Source organism: Ahaetulla prasina, chromosome 2, assembly GCF_028640845.1.
Source record: "Ahaetulla prasina isolate Xishuangbanna chromosome 2, ASM2864084v1, whole genome shotgun sequence".
Taxonomy (NCBI): Eukaryota; Metazoa; Chordata; class Lepidosauria; order Squamata; family Colubridae; genus Ahaetulla; species Ahaetulla prasina.
This window is the reverse complement of record NC_080540.1, coordinates 80,043,409-80,070,334: the sequence shown is the minus strand read 5'-3', so window position 1 is coordinate 80,070,334 and position 26,926 is coordinate 80,043,409. Positions and strand designations below refer to the sequence as shown.

The 26,926-nt window shown below is 38.0% G+C and overlaps 1 protein-coding gene across 6 annotated transcripts in view; it reads left to right on the top strand.

Annotated features, from left to right (window-relative positions):
• DAG1 (dystroglycan 1) overlaps positions 1–26,926 on the top strand; it is an 85,358-nt gene that overhangs the window by 21,026 nt on the left and 37,406 nt on the right. For all 6 annotated transcript variants that reach the window (XM_058172714.1, XM_058172715.1, XM_058172719.1 and 3 more), the window contains one exon: positions 22,879–23,274. In XM_058172714.1, the coding sequence (XP_058028697.1) occupies positions 22,996–23,274 (279 nt within the window). In that variant the 5' untranslated portion in view covers positions 22,879–22,995. The remainder of the gene's footprint in view (positions 1–22,878; positions 23,275–26,926) is intronic.

Below are 26,926 nucleotides of genomic sequence, written 5' to 3'. Positions count from 1 at the left end.
CCTTGTGGGTGGTCCCAGTCTGGCCTGTGGTATCGGCATGGGGCAGGGCATTGGTGGAGAGAGTGGCATCAGCCAAGGGCAGGGTGCCTATGCAGCATCAGGTGGGGCGGCAATAATGTCAGGCAAAGTGGTAGGGGTTAGCTCTCCACAACAGTCTCAGTTTCTCAGATAGTCCCTTGGAAAAATTAATTACCCATCCCTGTAATAATGTATTCAAGTTTTCTTGATACCTCCTGATCCATGTGTCCCCAGTCACTTAACTGTCATATCTTGCTTGATCATCACATTTTGCTTGACCAAGTTAATTTATGGAAGAGGAGGAGAAACATGCATATTTCTTGAGCATTGACCCCAAAATATGTATCTTTAATATGAATGTTTCCTTAGAAAATGCAGCGTTTTGCCAAATCTAGAAAACAGAGCAAGTAAATACTTTAACTGTTTTCTTTTATACAGAGGAATTAGTTTGACTTTTCTTATTGAGTTCCTGATTTGTCAGAAAGTCTCCATAGTTATTAAGACATCACAGGCTTTTTTGTTTACCGACAAATCTTTTGGTCTGCCAATACCTCTTTAGCAGGGGTGAAATCCAGCAGGTTCTGACAGGTTCTGGAGAACCGGTAGTGGAAATTTTGAGTAATTCAGAGAACCAGCAAATACCATCTATGGCTGGCCCCAGAGTGGGGTGTGAATGGAGATTTTGCAGTATCCTTCCCCTGCCATGCCCACCAAGCCACACCATGCCCACCAAGCTATGCCCACGGAACCGGTAGTAAAAAAAATTGGATTTCACCACTGCTCTTTAGCTTATCACCAGAAGCTAAGATGATAAAAAAACTCTTTAGCTTTTGTGGCATCATTTCTCTTACTGCTGACCTAAGTAAGTGGTTGGTTTTTTTCAAACATGTAATTGCTATAGCACATCACTCTGAAAGTTATGCTACTGGTACTAAGAATCTTTTAACATTTTCCATTCCCTAATTAAGTTACTTTTTATTTTAGCTATTTGCATTCTGTGTTGTCTGTCTTGTTCTTCAATTCCAAAAATGCTGACTAGTGTGGCTTTATGAGAATTCTTTCTAGTAAAATATGTCCAGTTTTTCCTATAAAAATCCTGCAGATATATCAAAACAAAACAATAATTAAAAAGATGAAAATTGATACTAGTAAATAAAAGAATAAAAAGAAAAATAGTGCAAAAAAGAAAAATAAAATAAAAAAATAGAAAAGAAAGAAAAATAGCATAGTGTAGAAAAATCATAAATGACTTATTTTTTTTTAATTTCTTTTTGTCACAACAGTATACACAAACAAATATCATAGATAAAACAGCATATCTTGAAGAATATATATATAATTAAAAATATGCATCAACTATATTAATTTGATATAATGAAGGGAACAATAGGACAGGAACGGTAGGCACTTTTGTGCTCTTATGCACGCCCCTTTAGTCATCTCAGGAATGGGGTGAGGTCAATAGTAGACAGCTTTTGGTTGAAGATTTTGGGATTTTGAGTAGAGACTATGGAGTCAGGTAATGAGTTCCAAGCATTAACAACTCTTACAGAAGTCATATTTTCTGCAATCAAGTTTGAAGCGGTTGACATTTAGCTTGAATCTATTTTTTGCTCTTGTAATATTGCAATTGAAGCTGAAGTAGTCTTTTATTTTATTTTATTTTATTCCTTCATCACAAGAAGTATAAACTGTTTTAATAATTTATAATCTTTTAAAATACAACGAATGATCTTTTTTGCCTATATCTCATCTCTTATCTGTAGACAAATACTTAAAAAGCTTTGTTATTAAGTCCTGATAGCAAAAGTCCATTAAAAGTTACCAGAGAGTTACCATATCTATTTTAACCTTAATCAAGTAAACCTTCTTTTATATTCCTTCCTTTTACTTTTAACAATCTCTATCTTTAAACCCTTCAAACGATGTGCTAGAAGTTGATTTCTTTTAATTTTTTCTTTGTATTGTCTCACAAAATTCTTCAAAGCTTTAAGATGACTCTTTTGTAAATCCAGTATAGGAAAGTTATCTGAGTCACTCTTTTGACTTGTTATTTATATGTCCCTTTTAATGATTAAGATATCAACCAATTTATTATCTACTTATTAGATTTTTATATGGATTTATTATTTTGTATAAGTAGCTCAAGGTAGCGAACATACCTAATACTGCCTTTTCCTTCTATTTTCCCCACAATAACAATCTTGTGAAGAGAGGATTGGGCTAAGAGGGAGTAACTGGTCCATGGTCATCCGGCTGGCTCTTGTGCTTAAGGCAAGATTAGAATAGTCTCTTTGTTTCTAGGCCAACACCTTAACCACTACACCGAACTAGCTCTTTCATTTGTATATCCAGTGTATCATCTTTTTCCATATCATTTTTGTAGTCATTTTTAAATCCATTTTATTGTCCAGTAAAACATGTTCCTCTCCCATAACATATTTCAAACACACTATGTCTATAATGGCAGAAACTTTTAAAATTAACTTCTGAATCCATTGTTCACAAATATCCTTTAGTACACTCAATGTTTTTTGCTGTCTTGTGGTCTCCTTGCAAGAAGCAGTTGTCTGGACCATTTGGGTACATTTCCAAGACTTTGTCTAGAGACTTTGTCTATTACAAAGACCTTGTCTATTTGCCAGCTCTTCATTCTTTTGTGGTTTTCGGCTCTGATTCAGGCAGAGCTGCTTCTGGTTTGCTGTTTCTTCCTCAGATGTCGTCTCTGTATAAATTATAACCCTTTGCAACCCAACCAAAGAACCATCAAAACAACTCCCACCAACACTGACAGGGCAAGTCACTAGAATATAAAACAAGAGCAAATCCAATTCCCTAATACTACTGATGATGTTACCTAGTTTTGGTTAATGAAATGTCTTGCAAAAAAAAACACAAGCTCGGAGAGTACCAAGGACCCTCATTTCAACCCTGAGCTACAAATATTCGCCTTAACCACTACACAAACTGGTTGATGTTACTCACTCCAAATCATGGTGACCTCACTTAGTGGTATTAGGTATATTAACAAAGGAAATGGATCAAATCTGTGTATGCCACCATAAATCAATTGTCTTCAAGTTGTGCTCTAGTATTAAGACCTCAGATCTTCCTAAAGCACTGTCTAGGAATTCTGAGAATTGCTCCGCCAGTATATCTGGAGGACATCTGTTTGGGGCAGGCTGCCAATACCCAGTTAGTAGTGATGCTAGAAAATAGCACCAGCTGCAACTTCCAGATGCTTTTCAAGGTTAGCCCAATGTTGAGGGCATTGCAACAATCCACTCAAGAAGTGACTAAGCCATGAGTGACCGTGAGCAAAGCCTTTAGAAGGGGTGCAACTGGTGCAGAAAATGAAAATGTGAAAAAATTTCCACTGCTGCCAACTGATCCTTGAACAGGAGCTCTGGGTCTAGGAGGACCTCCAAGTTGTATCTTGTTAGTGGTAGTGCAGTCCCATCCAGAACAAGAAGGAGTTGTGGGCTAGAATTTTTCCTTCCCCAACACCAACTAGAAAGGATCTTGGAAGAAAGGAGGAAGTTATCATAATCCTATGCCCTGCATTTATCTGAAGTTAGCCCAGAAGGATATCATGTTGGATGGTATCAAAAGCTGCTGAGAGGTCAGGGAGACCAAAGATGAAACAAGAGACCCATTTTCATTTGTTTTGAGCTATGAAGCTTGCTGGATTTTTTTGTGCCAGTCACTTTCTGAGTTGCTGTGGAAATAAAAGGATGTTCTCCCATACTGAACTCTTAAAAGAAAAGATGTTATGTAATTGCAGTAATAAATAAAATAATAAATATCCAGGAGAGAAATAGGCTGTGTTCCTGACATCCAGTTCTCAATATAGCTCATGTTATAGTTTTTAAAATATTATTGGTTTATTTTTCTTTGGAAGCCCAGTTAAAATGGGCCTAGGTAATCAGCATTCTTTTTAATAATAAAAAATAATAATTCTTTTTACTGATTTTTAAAAAATGTAATAAGGCAGTGACAAACTTCTTTTTAACACTGCCAGGATACCTGTTTGGCTTATTTATGTAGTCTCTAGGGGTTAAGTGCAACTCAAGGGCACCCTTATTTTTATTTTTAACCTGTGGATTCCTTGTATGTATTCAGCTCATCAGGTGATGATTCTAGAAAACCCCTTCACAATGCATAGCTCAATGTTCCCCATGTTGGATGCCCTCCAAATATGTTGATCAACTCCCAGAATTCTTGGCAGTGATCACCAGAGGATAATGAAGTCCTCAGGTTATAATAAAGTGATCTGGAAATCTCCATTGGATCAGAATTTGATTTAAGGACTGGATTTGGTTCTTCTCTAGGATTCCAAATGATACCAGTGTTCTAAGAAAAATCCTTATGTGAGCTGAAATTCTGCCCAGTGACAGTATTTCCTAAACCCATGAGACATGTGTTAGTATTGGAGAGTTTACAATATATATGAGATAAGTTGGGTTTTTTCTTTTTTATATATTCAGTTTTAAATGAGATGTGGATGCCGGCATCCCGGTACAGTCAGCTAAATCCGCGGCTGACCGTCGGTGGCGAGTCATTGGCCCCGATGGAGAGGGTGCGCAACTTAGGCGTCCTCCTGGATGAACGGCTGTCTTTAGAAGATCATTTGACGGCCGTCTCCAGGAGAGCGTTCTACCAGGTTCGCCTGGTGCGCCAGTTGCGCCCCTTTCTGGACCGGGATGCCCTATGCACGGTCACTCACGCACTCGTGACGTCCCGCCTCGATTACTGCAATGCTCTCTACATGGGGCTCCCCTTGAAGGGCATCCGGAGGCTGCAGTTAGTCCAGAATGCGGCTGCGGGTGATAGAGGAGCCCTCGTGGCTCCCGCATGACACCTATCCTGCGCAGACTGCACTGGCTACCTGTGGCCTTCCGGGTGCGCTTCAAGGTTTTGGTGACCATCTTCAAAGCGCTCCATGGTATAGGGCCGGGTTACTTACGGGACCGCCTACTGCTACCGAATACCTCTCACCGACCCGTGCGCTCTCATAGAGAGGGACTCCTCAGGGTGCCGTCAGCGAGGCAATATCGTCTGGCGACACCCAGGGGAAGGGTCTTCTCTGTGGGGCTCCACCCTCTGGAACAAACTACCCCAGGACTTCGTCAGCTTCGGACCTTGGACCTTCCTTGTGAGCTTAAAACATACTTATTTATCTGCGCAGGACTGAGTTAGATTTTAAATTTACGGGTTTTAAATTGGGTTTTATTTTTATATTTTTTTTAGTTATTGGGCTTTTAGAATAAGTTTTTTAATTGTTTTTTATGCTGTATTTATGTGTTTTTAAGTGCCTGTTAACCGCCCTGAGTCCCTCGGGAGATAGGGCGGTATACAAATATGATTAAATAAATAAATAATAAATAAATCCAAGAATTAAATGTTGAAAAGGGATAATCTGAATTTAAGTGGAATAGTAGTACTTTTTTGAATTAATGTTGTTTATTACCAATTTATTTTTAAAATCCTATCTGTTCCTATATAAATTGCATCTCACAGTGTATTGTTAAAGATTAAATATTGATGTAGCCTTCAGTCTAACAATTTTTATCCATGTTTTATATAGTTAATGCAGTTAATTTCAAAATGCCAGAACGGACGTGTATGTTCATAAACCATCTTGAACTGTAAAGTATGAGTGTTTAATTTTTTTAATGTTTAATTTTATAGAACCATGTTCCCCCCAAAATATGTATGGCTTCCATTCTCCAAAGTGTTTCAGATGTTGCTTTGTTCCTGGGAGTTAGTATGTTAGTACTAACACCTGTTGTGGGATTGATTTTTTTTTACTGCTGTACTATGACTATCTTTGTCTGGGCTGTTAGTTTGTAAATGATTTTTTTGATTGGGCAGCTGTAATCTATCATATGGTTAGTCACACAGTCAGTCAGCTATTTAGGCTGGATTTGTAATTTTTATCCATCTAAGGACCTGGATTCAAATGTTGTATGATTGTGTTAAATGTATCATCGCAGGATGTAAAGTAGAGCTGCCTTTTGCAATTGACTGATGGTAATTTTGTTAATGCTGATAGTGTTCAAATGGTCCTCCAGATGTTTTGGGATTGCACCCAATACGCCTGTTGTTATTGATGCTATCTTTGTCTACTTGTTTTTGCAGATCTTTATATTTTGTGATTGTCTCCCTTCTCTTCTGCTGTCTCCAAATATTACAATGTCCACTATCCATATTTTTTCTTTATTACCAACAGTTGTTAAGTCTGGAGTGTTATGTGGCAAGAGCTTTTAATCTCAGAATACTTTAGCTTCATCATTTCTATTATTTTGTCTATGTTATGGTTCCACCAGCTCTTGCTTGCAGGCAAATAGCATTTGCAGGCATCCCAATGCACATTATTGTTGCTAGTTTGTCATGCCATTGTTTGTAGTCAGTTTGTGTTATTTTCTTGCAGCAACTAACTAGGTGGTCCACTACTTCTTCAGCTTCTTCATAGAGATTGCATTTGCTGTCTCTTGTGTCTTTTCAATTCTGGCTTTGTATGCATTTTTTTCTTAAGGCTTGGTGTTGTGCAAGCATGATTAGTCTCTGTCTCTTTCGTCAACTTTGCTGCTGTTAGCCTTTGTCAGACGTTGTCATCTACTTTGCCTGCTAGTTTTGTTTTATGTACTGGTCATGTAATACTTTGTATTGCTATGTCTCTTTTATTCTTGCTCTTATAAGACCAGTTTGATCTCTTTGGTATTCAGTAAGCCTTCCTGGTGTACTAGCTTAAGGGCATATTCTTCACTGTCCTTCAGGTAACCTTTCAATGCCCTTTTTTTCTTCTTCAATTGGCTGGTGTACTTGCAATATTTCATGCCCATTAATGCTCCTTAATAAATAGTCTGTCAACCTCACTGCAAGTTGAGTATGCATCAGCCCTATTTTCCTTCTTGCATCTGTCCATCATTCTGCTGCTACTGCTCAAATTATGGACAACCAGCCTTTCAGAAGCAGTGTTCATTATGAAGGCTCCCATAATTTGAAATAAAATGTTCCTTCTCTAATACCTCCATCACTTGTAAAAATAGGCATGAATGGAATTTGATGCTTTCACACCCAGGGATCTCCTTAGAGTATAAATTTCATCATATTCCTGATACGTGTCATCCTTATGGACTGTAAGATACTGCAATTTTCATTTGTGTCTTTATTAACTGAAATAAAATTTTCAGTTTAGGAATATCAGAAATGCTAGAGTCAGGTATAAGAAATATCAAATAACTATTCATGTTGTTATTGTATGAAACAGTGAAAAAAATGCAACTATGATGGTCTAGCTCCGTGATGGCAAACTTGTGCCACAGGTGGCACACTGGCTCAGCTCCAGCGCACATGCGCACTCCAGCCAGCTGATTTTCGGACATTCTGGGCCCACTAGAAGTAGGGAAACAGGCTGTTTCCTGCTTTCCGAGGGCCTGCGGGGGGTTGGGAAGGCCCGTTTTTCTTTCTCACCTGGCTCCAGATCCTCTCTGCATCTAGGGAGGGCAAAAACAGCCTTCCCCAGGCCCTCTGGAGGCCAAAACGGCCCATTTCTCAACTTCCAGTTGGATAGGAAGTGACTTTTATGCTGTTCCCCAGCCTCCAGAGACTCCTAGAGCAGCTCTGGAGGCTGGGGATTGCAAAAAACGTCCCCTCAGAGGAAGGCTTTGGGGAAGGCTGTTTTCACCCTACCCAGAGCGGGGGGGGGGGAGGGGGTTGGTGTTTGTCAGCTTGGGCTTTGTATTTTTGAGCTGTTACAGCTAAGGCCTTTCTTGTATTTTTCCCACCCTTTTTTCAACAAATTCATCTAGTCTGTTAGGGGGAAGGGGGTTGGGTGCACATGCGCAGGGCGGGGCGCATAGATTTATGGGTGTGGGCACATGTGTGCACCAATCTTCCCTCCACCCCCACCCCCCCATCCTGGCACGCGATGACAAAAAGGTTAGCCATCACTGGTCTAGCTGATTGTTTTTGAAGTCTTCAAATATGTGACTTAACCTGTATGGTAAATATCTGAAAAGAATACTATTTTTATTTCATGGGTTAATTTACAGCTAAATTCTTAGAATTCTGTTTGGGGCATAAATTATTTGGTAGTTTTTAATGGGAAATTCAGCTTTCTTCTGTCACATATAAGCAAACTTTTGTTTATCTTTCAAATCACAAGATTTGGTTAATGTGCAACAAGGAAAATAATAAAAGCACACAGGTGTATCTTTTATTAAAATATATTTTAAATTATCAGCACAACTGATATTGCCTACAAGGTTTCCTAGAGGAAATAATTTTTAGGGGTTTCAATTTGCTAGTCTTTCTTTCAGGGGAAATAAAATAGACCTAAAATATATTTCATATGTAATTGTTTCTTGCAATGTTAAGATTGAATGGAAGGAGAAGAGGAATTTTGGGAACATGAAACAGTTTAGTATAGTTATTTTTCTTGAGTTATTTTTCTGTATTATTTTTGGGTTTTCTATTCTCTTACTTTTGGAATGAAGAGTCTTGAAAGCCTTTCAATTCTAGAAAGATTAGCATAATACCAGAATCAATGGAAGTCATCCACTGTAGTATTTTATTACAATATGTTAATTTAATATTTGTTTTGAATATATTATTGATATATAGTAGTTTCTTTTATAGACACAAAGGTTGTAACTGGAATAAGCATGCATTAGATTGTACAACCAGTTTAGAGGATTATAAAAAGCTAGAAAACTCTAGGGTAGCATCTATTATCTAGATAGCATATTAGAGTACATAAGCTCATGTGGCTGAATAAAATTAAAACATATAGTTTATTACAGATTATGTTACTCTGCTTTTGAATAACTTTCATAGCTAACCTTTTCATTTCATTTTTAAGTATCTAGCAAGTTTCACATTCTTTAAAACCTTATCTCTTATCATTGTAGATCATTCTACATGGTAAATAAATTTGTATTCCATAATACGCGACTTGAAATTGATAATCTGTTTACTCAAATATACATGCAAAGAAAGCTATAGGCATCTTTCCAAATTTTGGAAACATTAGTTTTTAACATAATCAAGGTTGACTCAGCCTTCATTCTTCCAAGGTGGTTAAAATGAGGACCCAAATTGTTGGGGGCAATATGCTGATTCTGTAAACCACTTAGAGAGGGCTATAAAGCACTGTACAGCATTATAGAAGTCTAAGTGCTATTGCTATTGCTATTATGTTCAGAAAGCCATATCTGCTAAATTAATGAGATGCATTTTTTCACATTGTGTTTTAATTACATACAGGATCAGTATGCTAAGAAGGATATCATTGGTAGTGAGCCATGCGTGTCTTTTCCACCTAACTCCTATATGTGTAATATAATTTTGCATTTTTACATGTGGTGTGGTCCATTTCTGCTTGTAATTAAGAATGTTCTTACTCTAAAGCCAGGAAGTACAATTTTACTTGAAAAGAATCCTAAATTGCTTCTCCAAATAATGTACCGTAAGAGTCATCTTTGATTCACTGAAAATACAGTAAATTGGATTTTTTTTCCACTTTGTACTTCCTGGAGACATGATTGCTTGTCTTCACATAAATATTGTAGGTCTATTCATAGTATCTGAATTAGTTATTCTTCCTAATGGTGAGCATATTCTTCCAAAAAAGGAAAACTCCTTGTTGTTAGGAGTGCACTATAATGTGAGAATTTATTTAGAGCTTATCAAAATATAGTCATATAATTGGCTAGCTAATCTACTTAGTAAAGAATTTAGCATATGGATATATGTTTGTATGGTATTATTTAAATACTGGAGTAATTAAGAGTTTACTAGAGGGATACTGTCTCGTGTTTATTATTAAAGTGGAGACTTGATGTGAATAAAATGGTTGCTTGTAAATCAGAGCATATATGAGCTTGCTGCCTGTCCAGACTTCCAAAGTATATTTCTTCCAAGGGCCATATGAAAACTGTAGCTAGTCTCATGCATAAATCAGGCAGGTGATCTGTGTACATTTGAATGTCTAGGAAAGAAATGTAGAGAAAGAGCAAGAAAGAGTACAGAGAAGACAGTAACAGTAACTAATAGAGTTGGAAGCAACCTTGGAAATCATCTAATCCAACCCCTTGCTCTCTCATGAGACTCTCTCTATTTATGATAGATGGCTGTCCAGTCTCTTCTTAAAAGCCTCCAGTGTTGGGACACCCACAATTTCCAAAGGCAAGACTAACAAATGTGATAAAGGATCAAGAGACTAAACTATATGATGAATGGCTAAGGAATTTAGGTATGTTTAGCCTAACAAAGAGAAGGCTTAAGGGTGACATGATAGCTGCCTTCCCATCAAATACATAAAGGGTTGTCACAGAGAATAGAGTTGATTTGTTCTCCAAAGCTCCAGAGAGCAGGATAAGAAGCAATGAGTAAAAACTCATCAGAATGAGATCCAACCTGAAACTATAAGGAAAAATTTCCTGACAATGAAAACAATTAATTAAGGGATCAGCTTCTTCACAAGGTTGTGGATGCTCTATCGCTGGAGGTTTTCAAGAAAAGATTGGACAACCAATCTCCTGCCTTGGCAGGGGATAGGACTAGAAGACCTCCAAGGTCTCTTTCAGCCCTAATTCTGTGATTCTAAGATGGAGAAGTAGGATACACAACATTAGAGTGGTTGATTGGATGCTAAGTGGCAGCAATGGGGAAAGAAATACACAGACAGTGGGGAAAAAAGGTGGTTGAGCCAGATGGTATTCTTGGCAACAGATAAGTGGAGACAAGGGAGTGGAATGTGCTGTAAAGATCAGCCAGTAGACTAATACAGGGATCACCAACCTTTCGGACCTCAGGGACAACTAAATCCATAATTTTAAATTCCTCAGACCACTAATATGATCTGCCTAATGACCAGCTGTGTGGGCATGGCTAGGTTGTTATGTGGCTGAGTGGGCGTGGCCAACTCGATGTCACTCACATCAAGGGGTGCCTTGCCAGCTTCTGCTCGCCCCTCCCCTCCCACTCACTCATCGCCTGCCCGTCTGGGTTCCTTAGGGCCCCAACAGGAAGCAGTTGTTGGAGCTAATCAGCCACCATGAGAAAGAGTTGGCAAAACAGCTGGCTCGGTTCAAATTGGATCTGACAGAGAAGTAGGCTCAGCAGAAACACCTTACTGAGGATTCCGAGCATAGGCTTTCCAAGCAGAGGGAAGACCTGCGGGAGTGCAAGGCCAGGTACCAGTGCCTGGAGGCTCAGCAGGCTGAGATGGTTAGCCAGTTCCAGGCCATGATGCAGTCCCACTAGAACAAGACCCTCCGGCTCTTCGGCACCAGCAGCACTTCCCTTTAGCCTTCACCCAAAGCCCTGCAATAGGAGATTGAAGCAGACCCCAAATTGGAATTTCTCCTCCCCTCTGACCCATACAAAAAGAACCTGAAGGGGAGACTCTGCAGCAACACAAACATTCATTGCACGTATGTAGCCCAGGGGCCATAGTTTGAGGACCCCTGATTTAGTGCAATATAAAAAATGCAAATATTCTTTCTGCAGACCACCAAAATTTTCTCAAGGACCACCAGTTGATGACTGCTGGACTAGTACGCAGCTGTGGAGGTTGTGAAGGGATGAGGTGCACCAGCTTTGCCCACTTTTTCTTCTCTTCATTTTCTTTGGCCAAAACATGAAGCTTCAGTTGAGCCACTCACTGCCTGCTCAGAATAAAGTACATTGTTCATTTTATGCATACTCCTACATCAGATGTTACGGCTCTAAATGTTTCACTAAAATTGATGGGACTTGATATAGCACATCTATCAATCTTTAAAATTTATAGAGCTTGTGGTCTTATAGAAATAAAACAAGACTATTCATGAAGATTTGTTATGCTTCTGCAGCATATAGTGAAAAGCTTGCACTTTCATTTTGTTTGTTTATTTATATAACTGCCCACCTCACAGAATGTGGCTAGATAGTGTACAAGTATAACAATATTTTAAAAACCATAAAACACACAAATATAAATTAACAAGGGATATTGCTGAATAAAGTGAAAATTCAATATTGTTGAATGCTTTCTATTGTTAAATCCATTTGTTTCTAGTTTAAGTAATCAACATTTTAAAACCTTTCTCGTCCCATAAACATATAGTGTCTCTAACATGATAAAAAAAAATTAAACCACATTTTATACGGCACATTTAAACTTCAAGGAGCAAACTTCAAATAATTTAATATGCATTAATTTTTACAGGAATCCTGTAAAGTAGTGATGAAAAAACCTGTGACTCTCCAAGATTACAAACTACCACTTCTGGATTTTGTACCAATTTCCAATGTTGTCTGGGGTAAATAGAAGATCACGCCTTTGATGTGAGAAATCAGTATGATCCTTCATATTACACATGCAATAAGCCAGCAGTTTGCTTAATAAGCTCATGGCAGAAATTAGATTTGAGCCAGGGACTTCCCAATTCATAGCATGGTCTAGCTCACTGGTAGTCAACCTGGTCCCTACTGCCCACTAGTGGGCATTCCAGCTTTCATGGTGGGCAGTAGGGGTTTTGTCCAATAATGAAGCACTTTCCTTTTGTTCTAATTAATTGACTTTTTAAAAAAATTTCATAGCATTATTTAAAAACATTTTCATTAGGTTTTCATAAAATTCCCCATGACAATTTAAATTTCTGAAAATATACAATTTGTATCGCCCGCGCATAAGTTTAGTTCACGTTATGTAAGTGAAACTAAATGGTGCTATAGTGCGACTGCAAACAAAAGAGCCTCATCCCAGAATAGCTCGCACATCTCCCCCCACACCACCCAGCTGTAACAGAGAAACAGAGCTGGTAGCCGGCACCCCCCCAACCCAATCCATGATGCGTAAGAGGCATGCGCAGATGACGATACATGGTGGAACCGGTGGGCAGTTAGAAAATTTTACTACTAACAGAGATACAAAAGTGGGCGGTAGGTATAAAAAGGTTGACTATCCCTAGTCTAGCCACTGTGCTATATTAGTTCCAACCTTGTAAAAATATGTTTTTATATAAAACAGTTTTTCATTTTTGTTAGTAGTCTTTCCTCTGATGGGAAAAAAAGACTCCTTTATCAAAAATCACAGGAGAGGTTTCTGGGGAATGCATGGAATGTAAGCACCAGGTGGGGACAGGCAGATGTGCTTATCAGTCACAACACATTTAATAGAGAGTGGTTTATTTCTTTAAATCTCTCGTATAATTTGGTTTTATTTCTTTAAATCTCTCGTATAATTTGAGCAGCAGCTTTATGTATCTGTTTTCTCTGATATGGTAACTTTATTATGCAATTCATTGCAGGTAGATTTTGTTCTGAATTCAGCTTTCAAGGTCCAGTTGTTCACTACCTTATTATAACCTAAATGTGGTCTTGAAGTGATTACTACTGATTAAAGAATACCCGAGGAAAATAAGGAGATAGAAGAACATTACGGAATCTTTCATGTTCTATACCCAGTAGACATCTTAATTTGCATCTAGATGGTCTCATTGGTATGTTTACTGAAAAGCAAAAAGGAACTGATAGGGGAAGTAGGTTATGGGAAAGGTGCTTTTAGGGAGTGGAGGAGTAATGGAATTCAGCAGTGAAGCAAATTTTCAGTACATTGAAAATACAACATTCATTCTGTGCTTTAAATATGTTTTGCCAAGTTATCACTATGTTAAGCTTAGTTTCTTCTGCAAAATATTAGATGTTTATAGATCAAAAATTTTGGAATAGATTTTTCAGGGAGAAGCATGTACAAAATTAGGACAAAATTGATCATACTCAATTTTGAATAAGTAAAACAGAAGTCTGAAAAATATTAATAAAATAAATAATTACAATTTTGGTACTAAATCGAAAGACAAATTCTTTTCTATTGCTAATTAGTGGACTTTGTACAACAGATACTAGGGCAAACAGTGTAATCGTTACATTTCTTTGTCAGCTTCAAGAAGATTTAGGATACGTGTTATCAAACTCTGAATGATTATCTGATGAAAATAGTTTTGATTCAGCAAAGTAATTAGCAGCCACATATGTGGCACTCAGCAGAATCCAAGCATTTTAAAACATTTGAATATAAAATGTCTTAGAAGTTATTCTTCTGGGGTATTACAGTTCTGGCAATTCTTTAAGGTAGGTTATATAATTGCTCAAGGTTATCAATTGATAGTTTCCTGTAAGTGAAAAAGCATTTTGATACTCTCATCACTGTGTCCTGTGTTGACTCCATACTGAGATAAATAATGTAATAGCTCTCATTCCATCACCTCAGAGTAGCCCAGTGCATTTAAGAATCTATCATAAAAGTCTTCTGCAATTATTATCACTCTGCTGTCCGAATTGTTTCCATGCCAGTATCCATTTCCTTTGCTTTGCCACAGGGATTCTCCTAAGTAGAACGGAATGTGGGATAACAGATTCTGAGATAGTGGAATAGGGAAAAAATTATAATCTTATGTCTGAATAAACCACATTTAGAAGACGTTGCCTAATGCAATACTGTATATATCAGTTACAAAGGAAAATGCAATAATCTGGAAATAAAACTTGTTTTATTTATTTATTTGTTTGTTTGTTTGTCAAACACAACAGTATAAGTATAAGCACGAAATAACCATATGAATTGGATACAATCAAAGGGAACATTAGGACAGGAATGGTAGGCATGCTGGTGCTCTTATGCATGCCCCTTACAGACCTCTTAGGAATGGGGTGAGGTCAACAGGAGTGAGGTCTTTGGTTAAAGCTTTGGGGATTTTGGGAAGAGACCACAGTCAGGTAGTGTATTCCAGGCATTAACAACTCTGTTACTGAAGTCATATTTTCTACAATCAAGATTGGAGCAGTTGACTTTAAGTTGTGTATTATTGTGATTGAAGCTGAAGTAGTCTTCGACAGGAAGCACATTGTAGCAGATGATTTTATGAGTTATACTCAGGTCATGCCAAAGGCAGCAGAGTTGCCTAAAATAGTGTGTGGGTACGGTATTTAAGCTCATTACAGACTAGGGAAGGATAACTAAACTATCTCAAGGCATGGGGGAGGGGAGAGATCTAGAGCAGATGAAATATGAAATAAATGTAGACAAGCTTTATCTAAAATCTTAGAAAGGTTAAGACAATACCATTAATCAGTTTTGTCTGTCTACTTATGTCTTCATTTCTGTGTTAATTTCTTAAATGTAATATTTAAGGATGTTGGGATATCTACTAGCAGTTAATTAAAAAAAAATGTGCAAGAATGAAGCCTATAAGGATAGAATATTTGAGAATGTGGATCTTTCCTCAAGAGGTTAGTTGAGATGGTGGAGGATTAATACATGTAGAAGGAAGAACAGCTTCCAAATGTCAATTTATTTTGTACTTTCGCCGGGGAAGGTGAAAACGGGACGCGCGGAGGGTTTGGGAAGCCAAAAACAGGCCCGTATTTGATCAATAAGACGCACAGACATTTCCACCCATTTTGGGTGGGGGGAAGTGTGTCTTATAGTCTGAAAAATACAGTAACTTGAACAGTATACTGGGTGTTGCCAGATCTAGGCATATCCCTTATAAAAGAAATAAAGTTGAGGGATGGGTGAGACAAGACAGCAATTTCTTTTGCTCTTATGCAGTATGGTTCAGTTTTTATTCTCAAGCTTTGATCTATCGGGCATCATTGTATTACATTTTCCCTTTTCAGTTGTGGCATAGAAATTTAAGTATTTATCCTTCTCTGCATGCCTAGGAAGTGGATAGTAACTAGATTCCCTACTATAGGCTTAGGCTTTTCATCTATTCTACAGAAACATCAAACAAAGTAGCTAAAGTAATTTTGTTGTAGAAATTTGCATCACACTTACCCAGCTAGCAACCCAACCCCCCCCCCCCCCGCAACACTTCCCCCCCACTTTATTGATTCTAGGAAATTGTATGCATCTGCATTTTAAAAGATTTTTTCTCTCTCTCCAGCTTTTTTCTTTAACCTCTTCACATTTGAACAAAGCCTTTGATGAAGTGCCTACATAACTGCAAATTGGGGATCAACAAAATTTTTGAGGGCAGGTATCACAATGCATAGTTCAATTTCTCCATTATACCATGATCAAAATAAGTTGTTCGTGTTCTGAATTAATGTCTAGATGAAGTGATGGGATAGATGAGGGCCAATAAACTGAGATTGAATTCCGACAAGATTTCATTGTTGAGTGATCAGCAAATATGAGAATTGGGGGTCTGCTTGTTCTCAGCAATGATGCATTCTCAGAAGGAACAAGTATGGAATTTGATGGAGCTCAGCTCATCCCACATACTGGATGTTTAGATTGTTTTGTGACCAGGAGAGCTCCTTATAACCAGCCTGAGTTTGATTGTTCATATACTGGTCACCTTACATATAGCACTTATGACTGATCATTTAATGACCATTTGAAGTTACGATGGGTTTCAGAAAGGATAAAGCACTTCCAGCCATCATGCTGCACCCCAGTCACATAATCACATGACTAGTTGTCAAGCACCCCACAATCCATGTAATCTCCATTTGCAATCTTCCCTGCCGGCTTTCCAGAAAGTCAATCTCTCTTTCCCTCACTCTCTCTCTCTCTAAGTTCTGTTCCTGCAGCCCACCGGAGCTGTTCTCTTCTGGACAGAGTCGAGAGGCAAACTTTTGACAGGGTGGAGAAACTGAGTTCATATTCCGAAAATCTATTCCTGAAGCCCACTATAATAGTTTCCTTCCATGTACAGAGGAGAGCAGAATTTTGCAGGCAGCTCTTTTGCTCTATCTGCTTAATAACTTGGAAGATCACTTGACAGCTGCACCTAGGAATGCCAGAATTATGGTCATTGAGCAAAGCAGTCATGTGGGCATCTCACTTAACAACCACTTTGCTCAAGATTCCAGTCCCAACTGTGGTCCTAAGTTGAGGATTACATGTACTGCTTTGTGCTCTATGAGGCCACCCTTAGTTCCAAACCTTCAACTAGTGTAAAATGCTGCATCCATTTTTCTAATACATTTACTACATCTCTATTGAAACATCTACCCTAGTGTCAGTTTCTTTCTGAACAGGGTTCAAGGTTTGACATATATAAAGCCCTGAACAATTTGTGACTAGGATATTTGATGGATTTCCTTTGCTGTTAAAGATAGTTGCTGAGATCAGGATCATCAGGGGAAGTCTATCACTGCAGTGCAATCTTTTGTGCCTTTTCTATACATTTTCTAAGCATTTTCCTCTAAAAACTAAAAGGAATCTACCATTATATCCTTTAGGTGCTGGCTGCAGACCTCTCTTTTTTCACCTGGACATTCATTCACTCTATGGACATTAGAGGAATAGCCTTTTTTTTTCCAAATTTGCTTTCTCCTCATTTTTATACTGTGTCTATACATATATAGCTATAGTACACCATTAGTGAATGAGGAGAAATCCTATCTTAAGGGATTCAGGCAGAAAAGAGTTATAAAAAAACCCCTTAAAGTTCATACAATATGTCAATCAAATCCATCCTATCAGTCTAAATAGAGCAGAAGTTATCAAAGCCCAGAAAAATGGAAATCTAATCAACAAAGCAGAAGGAGATTTTCAGGTTTTTTTCAATCAAATGGACTTTTAAAAACAAAATGGACCAGATCCATTTTGCTTTTCTCTCACAGGACGACAAAAGTATCTCTTCATGGCTGAGTCCAAGCTAGGTAAGGAGCACTTCCAATTTTCACAGGAGCCTGGGACTGAGGTAACAACTATAGAGCTGAACTAGTTGAAGCTAGATATGAGCAGAAATCTTAATTTAATATAAGCAGTGTTGTTAAACAAAATCAGGTCCTTCAGGGTTTGTTTGGTTTTTGTGCAATATTTGTTTGGTAGATTTATAGCACTGTCCATCTCAACTACATAAGTTTGAGTGGATAATAATATTAAAAATAATAAACATACCAAAAAAACCTAACAATAAAAGTGCAAAGAACAGTCAAATACTATGGTTAATAGAGAAAAATCATGGAATAGTAGAAATTGCACAATAAAGTTAAAATTCATTCAGCACAACCATTGTGTTTAAATCTGTCTGCTATGAAAATTGCATCCTAATGATAGTTAAGGAAATGTTATTTCTTCCAAAACACTGTGCAAAACATGGTTTGAATTGATTAGAAAATATATTCTCCTGTACTGAAATGCAATAAGATTCATGCAATAAAGGCTGGAGTGGTGGCAAATGGTAAAAAGTAATTTTAATTTCCCCAACACTAAATTATTAAGAATATATAGAACCAGTGGTAAAATTATTAGAATTGTTAATTAAAATTGAGGTGAACCAAATTTAGTCAGCTGTGAAAAATTGACTTTGCACTTTGAGTTCTTGTGGGGAGAAATTGGAGGACTGAGCACATTGTACTCTGCTATGAATTCCTACTGGAAGACTAGGTTTTTATTTTATTTATTATTTTTATTTTATTTAAAAAATTTATTTGTCACCTATCTTGTATCCAATGACTCTGGGTGGCTTACAGCCTAAAATATTAAAACAGAAAGGACATTAAGATCAACAGTCATGGCATACAGTAGATAAAATCATAGATAATTACAAACCATTAAAAGCATATGGGAAAGGTGGGGGCCAGACACACAAAGGGTGGGGAGGTGGGATTAGGTTTTAATTAATCAACCACCTTCAGTATGAAGCTTCCCCATCGGGTCCCCAAACCATCTGGCAGAGCCAGGTCTTCAGGCTCTTGAAACATCCAGAGAGAGGGAGCCAATCTCATCCCAGGGGTAAGATGTTCCAGAGGGCAGGAGCCATGGCAGAGAAGGCTCTTCTTCTGGAGCCTGTCACCTGAAAGTCCTTGTTTGACAGGATATGAATCTTAAGGAAATAGCAAATGAAAGAATAATACATTAGAAAAATAGGCTGATAAATAATTCTAAAGGAAAGTCCTGAGCCCCCAACAGTCTGGGTCCTCATTTTACCCACCTTGGAAGAATGGAAGGCTGAGTCAACCTTGAGCCGGTGAGAATCGAACTGCTGGCAGCCAGCAGTCAGCAGAAGTGATCTGACTGCTTTTTCTGGGCCCTAATTGCAGTGTCTTCCACCAATTGTATCTAAGTTTACAGTGACTCTAGCAGAAACACCAAATATTAAAAAAAATTAGCTAAACTTTGCAGAAAGATTGCAAATATTTTTAAATGAAACACGTGTATTTTTATTACTGTTCAGTAATACATTATACTGAAAGGAATCCATTGCTTAGCTCAAATCAGTGGCTCTTAATGTAGACAGTCTACACAGTAAAATGTGTATAGGTAATCAGAGTACTTCCGAGTGCAGCTAATCCCTATAAATGCTCTATGACAAGTTGGTTAACTAATAGTTAAGTGTGAACTAGATGGCATGTAATTAAATGAATATTATAGCTAGCTCAGAAATCATACTCCAAGGTTGCTTATTGGTGGTTTCTGAAAGAGGGAAGTATCAAATTGGGTATCAGTTGTGGTATAATGGTATGTGAGACTAACCTTGAAAGACATGAGGGAGAGTTCTAGACTGAAAAACTGGAGTGTAAAAGATACCTCGGCCCACAGAAGGAGGAGGCACAGGAAGGGACCCTCCCTAGTTTTCTGGAGAACAAAAGGTAAGGAAGGGAGAAACATTTTCAGTCTTGCAAGACCAGTTAATGTAATCTTATAATAAAGATAGAACTGGTATTCCTTATTGTGCCTCTTGTCTGTATTACCTTGAAGGGCTAACACTCGGATCCATTTTTATTCAATATTTTCAGTAATGACTTGAATGAAGAAGGAGGGGGAAATCATATCTGTAGATGATCAGTTGCTTGTGGATGTGGATGTTGGTGAGATTTGAATAATGGTAACTCTGTTCAACATATTATAGGAGTAGGGCCCAAAGTACACATCAGTTGTTCCTTTCCAAGTTTATTGATTGAGGTGCCACAAGGTTTAGGACCTGAATGACTTCAATGAGGTGGCAGAAAGAATAGTTGCCAAGTGTGCAGATAATACAACATTGGGTAAGATAGCTAATGGTCTAAAAGATAAGAATAACATTTAATTGGACTGAGAAAACAGAATGAAATTTTAGCAGAGGCAAGTGTAAAGACAAAACAGAATGAGGAAAGAGGAGTCAAATGCACAAGATGGAGATACCTCTCCTGATAATGGTTATGAAAAAGATTTTGGAATAAAGTAACTGAAAACTGAATATGAACCAAAATTTTCAAGAAATAAATTGTTTATTGGTGTTGAAAATTTGGGTTTTTAATGACTCGTCAATGCAAATATTAATCTAATTTATAATTTACATATGTGAATTGTTCTTAACACTAAATTTTTCATGAGTTTTTTTTAAATAGATTAAAAATAGCCACAAATCATATACCAAATACTGCATAGCTATGTATTATCACTGTTACACTCTACCTTTTTGTATATAATGAAATGTAGCTATCTACAAACTCTTATTTAACCTGTATATTTTAAAAATAGATACTTATTTGGAGTTATTGCAGTACCAAAAGGAAAGTGGGAGGATAGCCAGTTTTAGAATACTTCCCTGCCAGAGGTTACTTAATAGTGATCTTTGGTTTTGTTGAAGTTTATGACTGTGGTAGCGCAGAGTGAGAATTTGAGGGCTGTGTTTCAGAAGGAGTGTTGCTTTCACTCCCTGTGTGGAAAGTTCGTTATGTGTGGATGTGGGCAAACTTTTGTCATGATTGAAATAGTCTGTAGATTTTCAGAGGGATCTTGCTGTATACATATTTGTCAAAATAAACATAGGCATTTTTGCAATATGACATAGAGGGTTAAGGATTACAGAGTGTCTTACATAGAACTTTGTCCCCAAAGGAAAAAAGGTCATATAGAAAGGCTGTCCAAGTTATTATTTGATGGTTTGAGAGTATAGTGTGGAAAGAGTTCAAAATAGTGGGAATAATTCTATCATTCATTACAAATGATCTTTTAGTCTGATAGCTAAAATGTAAAATTCTTGCACAAGTGCACTTTTGTTTTCTTGAAAGGTCATCTGGTTCCATGATAATTCCTCAATTCATATTTTTTTAATTTAGATTATTATGATTCATTAAAATTACTCATAGAGGGAAGAAACAGTAAATATCTTGGGAACTTCTAATACTGAAATTGCTAAAACTAAGGTGGCATGAGCCTGATTAAAAATGTAAATAAAAATCTCTGATAGCTCCTTTAAGAGCAGAATACTAGTTGAATAAGAGAGTACAGGTGGGAAAAATCTGTTGGGTCCTATGTGGGTGGCATCCAGGGGTGAAATGCTCCCAGTTCGGACCGGATCACCTGATCCGGTAGCAATGGGGGGTGGTTCAGAGAACTGGTAGCAAAAATCCCTCTCCCCCCCCCGCCCATGCCCAGCTGAGCTGTGCAATCATCAGAGGTTTTTTGTTTTTTTATCACTTTTAAAAGCATTTTTTCTTCGGCCGAAAAAATGCTTTTAAAAGTTAAAAAAAAGCCTCTGATGATTGTGTGGGTCAGCTGGGATCGTTGGAACCCTTTAAAAGCATTTTTTTTAATAACCTCTTCGGCCAAAGAGGTTGTAGAAAAAATGCTTTTAAAAGTAAAAAAAAAAAAAGTTGGGCACGCCCACCCAGTCACATTACCCCCTCCACCAAGCCACGCCTACAGAACCAGTAGTAACAAATTTTACATTTCAACCCTGGTGGCATCCAGGAGTGAAATGCTCCTGGATCGGAGGTAGCGATGGCGGCTGCTGGTTCGGAGGACCGGTAGCAAAAATCCCTGGTCCCGCCCCCCTGCCTCTGCTGAGCCGCACCATCTGCAGAGGTTTTTTTTTTTTTTTTACTTTTAAAAGCCGGTTTTCCTTCAGCTGAAACAGGCCTTTAAAAGTAAAAAAAATCCTTTGAGGATCCCGCCCTTCAGCTGAGATCGGCAGAGACTTTAAACGTTAAAAAAAAACGTAAAGTCTCGTCTGGCGATCTCACCTGAGTTCCTCATCAGCAGAATCTTACTTGTACTCTTACTTGTAGAAAACATGTTTTCCACAAGTAAGAGTAGAGATTCTAAGGCACTTACCTGATTACTGATGAACGCATGGCCACAGTCCGAAAGCAGTTTCAGTTTCAGCCAGACAGAATCAATCGCTTAGCTAATCTTATTTCCTTGGTGATCAACTGGCTGGCTTTGCTGGCTGAGGAACTCTGGGATTTGAAGTCCACAATAAAATAAAATAAAATAAAATAATAAAATAAAATATTTGTGCAGCTTTCTGAGATTTGGTGTGTTTCTGTAGTGTTTCACTCTAACTACACAAACACACAAAATCTCAGAAAGCTGTATGTGGCATATTGTGTGTGTGTGTGTGTGTGTGTGTGTGTGTGTTAGTTGTGTATGTGTAAAGTGTGAAAGTTGGTTTTTGAGCTTTTTGTGGCTATGCGAAGTGTGGTGCAGCTGCTTTTACATTGTGTGTGAGTCAGTTGTGTGTGTGTAAAGTGTGAAAGTTGGTTTTTGGTACCTCTTATTGTTCTTTTATACTTTATTATTTTTATTTTTATTATTATTTATTTTATTATTATTTATTTTTATTTTTATTGGCCACGCCCACCAAGCCATCTGACCACCAAGCCACACCCACCCATTAAGCCATGCCCACAGAACCGGTAGGGAAAAAATTTTGATTTGACCCCTGGGTGGCATCCATCTGTGCTGAAGCACACTTGTAAAATTTGAAAAGCAAGGACCTAAAGCAGGCGGCTTAGCTTCAATTCTTGAAAGATTTCATGTACCAATTAGCTAATAAAATGAATAAAAGAACATTTAATGTTCATTAAATTTAATGAATTTTCTTCAGTTTCTGATCACTGTTTATGTTCTTCTTTCAGGCATCAAGACTGACAACAATGAATCTGGTGTGAAGACCTTTTGATTAAGCAATTTTATACAGATTGTTGGCTCTGAGCCTTATTTTGTGGCTAGTATAATTGGTGCATATAATTAAAATGAATCCTGGATTTGTACAACTACCCCCAGTATTGGGGAGGACTTTGCTGGTTCTGACAGTGATTACTTCAGCTAAGTGCCATTGGCCCAGTGAAACCTCAGAAGTTGTACGGGACTGGGAACATCAGTTAGAAGCCTCCATGCATTTGGTGCTTTCGGACCTTCGTGAGAGTGCACCAGCAGTGGTGGGGATTCCAGACAGCTCTGCTGTGGTAGGTCGCACCTTCAGAGTCACCATCCCTACAGAACTTATAGCTTCAAATGGAGAGATTATCCAGGTGAGAATTTAAATTGATATTTTATTTTATGTATTTATAATCCTTATGTAGTCTCCTATCTCACACAAGTGACTCTGGATAAAAACATGCAAACTGACCAAAAGATATGCCTCGCCCCACTCCCAATAAAAAAGTAATAATTATTAACAGAAGCAGAACTCACTTCACCTCTGATCCAAATATCTATGGAAACACTCAGGTCTTCAATGCTTTATAAAAGGCAATAGGGTTGGGGTCATCTTAACCATCATCTATGTCTGTGTATCCGTGTAATGGGCAGAAGGAATAACTTTGAGGAGCAGAAGGAACAGTCACAACGAAGGCAGCAATCAGATAAAAGATATCTAAGTCTGGGCCAGAAATGTCACCTGAAAAAGGATCTCAGACAGACCCTTCCTAGTTCTCACAAAAATAAAAGGAGAAAGGGGGAAAGTGCACTGAGACGTGCAAGACTGAAGTCAGCCCTTCAAGGTAGATGAACTTAGGCAACCAATGTCATGCATGTTAATACTTCCATTTCTATAAGGATATAATAATTATGGTGAGCCATGGTGGCACAGTGGTTAGAATATTGTACTGCAGGCTACTTCTGCTGACTGCTGGCTGCCTACAATTTGGCAGTTCAAATCTCATCAGGCTCAAGTTTGATTCAGCCTTCCATCCTTTCAAGGTCGGTAAAATGAGGACCCAGGTTGTTGCAGGCAATATGCTGACTCTGTAAACTGCTTAGAGAGGGCTGTAAAGCACTGTGAAGCGGTATATAAGTCTAAGTGCTGTTAGTGCTATAACAGAATCTTGCAAGTCAGAATGTGCCTCCCCTCTCGCTCCCTTTAGCTTCCTCTTCCTAAAGATTACTCCTTCCGTTTCGGAGAGGTGCTTTGCCTCATGGCAGATGCTGCCACTGAGAAGACATAACTCTGGGATCCCACATGTTGACATTGTTTAAGAGAAGAGACCTGGTGCATAGATCTGGTGAGATGGGCAGAAGCAATAAGAGAAAGATGGTCCTGCAAGTAGTCTGGCCCCAGGCCATAGAAGCTTTATAGGTAATAATTAGCACCTATTGAACTGTACTCAAAGCATACAAGGAGCCAGTGTAGCTCATGAAGCAGCAGTGTTACATGGATGTAATGAGAAATACCAAAAACTGCCTGCACTGCTATATTCTGGACAGTGGTGGGTTTCAAATTTTTTTACTACTGGTTCTGTGGGTGTGGCTTGGTGGGCATGGCAGGGGAAGGATACTGTAAAATCTCTATTTCCTCCTGATCAACTGGGACTTGGGAGGCAGAGAATAGATGGGGGCAGGGGCAGTCAGCATTTTTACTACCGGTTCTCCAAACTACTCAAAATTTCCGCTACCGGTTCTCCAGAACTGGTCAGAACCTGCTGAAACCCACTGCTGATTCTGGACCATCTGCAGCTTCCAAGTGCAGTCCCATGCAGAACACATTACAATAATCTAATTAGGGGATGAGTAAGGCATGAGTCACTAGAGCAAGGCCTGGTTCAGGCATGGACAGAGTTAGTGTACAAGACAAACCTGTGCAATTGCAACCCCCCCCCTTTGTCACGGCTACCACTTGCTCATTGAGCAGGGACTGAGGGGATCCCCAAATTGCACACCAATTTCTGACTAGGAAAATGTACTCCCATCAGAGTTAAAGAGAGAAAAAACCCTTGAACTAGGGGCTTTAAAACTCCATCTTACCAGGGTTGAGCAGAAGCTTTTTCTCCCCCATCACAGCCTCCAGACACTGGGAAAGGTCCTTGACATCATCACTTGGTCAGTCCAAGGAGGAGATGTGCAACTGGATATCATCAGAATACTGATGATTCCGCAACCCATACCTACAAATGACCCACACTCAGCAGTTTCATGTACTTCATATAAGTAGTACTTAAAAGTTTGTGAACCCTTTCTAATTTTAAATATTTCTGCAGAAACATGATCTAAAATGTTGTCTATTCTCATTAGGATCTAGTCCTAAAACTAGATTAGGAGAAGCCAATTAAACAAATGAGTCAAAAACATTATACATTCATTAAGGATCTAAAGTTACATATTTGTGCATGGCAGAAGTGAGGAAGTTTGTCAGGCCCAACTTTATTGTATAATTCTCCAGTGAGAGAAGTTGCTCTGATGATGATTGACTTTTCTTCTAGTGGGAAAAAATACTGGCATAACTGACCTACCTAGGTTTCTTTTATTTTCTTTCTGGACTGTCAGACAAAAAGTTAATTTGTACCATAACTGAAAGGTCACCTTTATAGAAAGATAAACTTGGAATCATTTATGAGATACAAATGGCTTCCCAGACCATAAATAACTAAAGTAATTCCCACTCTGACATTTCATCTCTTTCTTGCCCTTTCTCCTCTTTTCTTGTGTCTCCCCCCCCCAAACAAAGAGCTACTCATTATTCTGACAGTAAAAAGTAAGAGTCCTTTTTAGAGTGAATTCTTGCATTATGATTGTGAGGCTTATACACAAAACATAAATTTGTCAACTTGAAAGTTTACTAAAAATATAAAACATATCTGGCTACACAATTACTGCACTGAGAAAATTCAGAAGTGATGGTTATTTTATTGTATTGTTTAAATGCTTCTAAAAATTCAGAAGTGATGGTTATTTTATTCTATTGAACAAATGCTTCTTGCCATCCTACTCAACTATCTTATTATGCCTTAACAAAAACTGTTAGCAAGAGATTTCATTCACTCAGTTTTCATTATTTTGTATCTCAAAATGCAGTCTGAAATACAGCTAGTGGAACTTCATTTTCAATTTGTGTGTGGAAATTGTTTCATTGTCCTTTTATTTGGCCAGCAGTTATATGTTATATATGTTGGTGGCAGCAAAAATACTTTATGCACAACAATGGAAGGACACTTCGATCCCCACAATGGTTGCAAAAGTTGATGGAGTTAGCAGAGATGACTAAATTGACTTTGATTAAAGAAAAAAACACAATTTTGTTTTCCTTGGAAACCTCTTTTGGACTTTGTGCTTTGTGCTTGTTTTAAAAATGAAATTTTGATTTTGGGTTTTGCTTATTAGATAATTTGTTTTTGAAATGGCTAGTATATATTATCATATAAAAGTAAAAGATTTAGGTTTTACCTTATTCTATTACACCAAAAGGAGTCGGAAGTCAATGCTTTTTCTTTTTCCCCTTTTTCCTGCACTTTTCTCTCTTTCCCCTTTCCTCCATTATTTTCATTTTTCTTTGTATTTCTGTACTTTACATTTTGATCAATTAATAAAAATATTTGAACCTTTTTATTTGGCCAGCAATGTCCATGCTGTTCATAGAAAAGCCAGTGGGTGTTATTTTACAGCTTAAAGCTTTTAGTTGCAGGTACTACTGAAAATTGCCATTAGCAGGCAAGAATATGCTTGCCACTTGTTAAGTGATTTCCAAGATGTAAAGAAATGGTTTTCCTCTTTCCTTTTTAAGCTGTTTACATTTATGCTCTTTAAGAACCTCAGTTTTTGGATGGAATGAATTACAGTCAAGTGGGAGAGGTATTAATTTTGAATAACTTCAGAGGCTTCATTGTAGAATTGACTGAATTTCAGTGTAAGATGAGAGCACCTCATAAGAAAAGATAAGAAACTTCACATATCATCCTGATTTCTAGATCA